At 42.0% G+C, this 1,453-nt stretch overlaps 1 protein-coding gene across 1 annotated transcript in view; it reads right to left on the reverse strand.

Moving 5' to 3' along the window:
* Window positions 1–272, reverse strand: part of LOC106012020 — a gene marked incomplete at its 3' end in the record, with an annotated part of 1,774 nt that extends 1,502 nt beyond the window's left edge. Inside the window, 1 exon segment of the mRNA XM_013083608.1 lies at window positions 113–272. Within this exon segment, the coding sequence (XP_012939062.1) occupies window positions 113–204 (92 nt within the window).
* Window positions 273–1,453: the final 1,181 nt, after the last annotated feature.

Genomic DNA, 1,453 nt, shown 5'->3' on the forward strand with positions numbered 1-1,453 from the left:
GTACACCATTCAAGTTAATTACTTAAACATTATGTACACTTCATCATTATAATATTTTCCCAAAAGTAAATTATCAAACGATTTAAAAAGTCAAACCGGCATTTCTGCTTACCGGAAGATGATTTCCTTGCCTTGTGCGTAATAGTAACTCTCTTGTAACACGGCGGCTTGGATAAGCGAGATCCATCTACCGCTGAAATTCATGACGTCAGCATCTATGGTAATATAGTCTCCGGGGATTGCAGCACTCTTGTCTATTGTGCACTCAACATGGACCTGAGAATCGCAGAAAAGGGGGGGGGAGGGGGGGCATGTTGATTTTAGTAAGAGTTTTACAGTAACTTGCAACACAATAAGGTCATATAAATGCCGAAGATTACAGATGTCAGCAGAGAATGACAAACACTTTTTAAAAAAGGAAGAGATCAGAATGATATATGTTTGATAGCAAAGAAGGAGCAAACCACACCAGAACACCCGCTGTGACATGTTATACATGGTATTGTTTGATAGGAAAGATTGTCAGAGATCAAGTTGGCTCAACTCCCCTCTTGCAACACCTAATAGATAAATAACGAATGAAATGGTTTGGACATCTGCCAAGATAACTACCAGACAGTACAGCAACGAGAGCATACAACCACACATCAGATGGAAACAGAAGAAGAGACAGGCCAAGGAAAAATAAGAAGATGAATAAAGGGGGTTAGAGAAACAGTAGTCGAGAGTCCAGAACAATATGACCATGCAGCAAACAAGAGAAAGATGTTTGCTTTTCCCCCTCGACATCGCAAGGTAACAGAGGCCAAAAAAAGTACAAGTAAAAAGTAAGAGTAAGTTTGGCAGGATATTACAAGTAAGTAATGGTCTGAGTACGGCAGAATGTAAAAATGTAGCTGGCGACCGTGAGCACCGGTGGGTCATTGCACGTCAACCTCAGAGCCAGGAGTGACATCTGACTAAACTGTCTTTAGGCCATTCCCAAAGGGGGGACCTTTCTCGTTCTAATGCACAGTAGAATTGTAAATGGGCTGATCCAACAATGTCATGCCCATAACTGTGCCTGAACTACTACAGGGAACTGCTGCTTTTTCTTTCCTAATCCTTACTACTATTGTCATTTTCCTCTACTTCTTTTATATGTTTGTAACACTCCTGTGACCCGCTATTTCCGGAGTGCCTTGATAGTCGAAGCAGACTTTGTGCTGCGGAAGCAAGAGAGGTGAGCAGAGTAAGTCTGAATCCCTGTAAGGACTTCTCTGTTGACATCCACCCCTTTGCGGTCATATGACCTTATGCCGTTGCGAGCGCCGTAAAACCTCTACTAAAACTAAAAACTACTGTTGCTACTGCTGCTGCTGCCATCACAACTACCACCATTACCACCACCACCATTACTAACTACTACTACTACTACTACTACTACTACTACTACTACTACTACTACTACTAC

This window comes from Aplysia californica, unplaced genomic scaffold (genome assembly GCF_000002075.1).
Source record: "Aplysia californica isolate F4 #8 unplaced genomic scaffold, AplCal3.0 scaffold00244, whole genome shotgun sequence".
In the NCBI taxonomy this organism is placed as follows: domain Eukaryota; kingdom Metazoa; phylum Mollusca; class Gastropoda; order Aplysiida; family Aplysiidae; genus Aplysia; species Aplysia californica.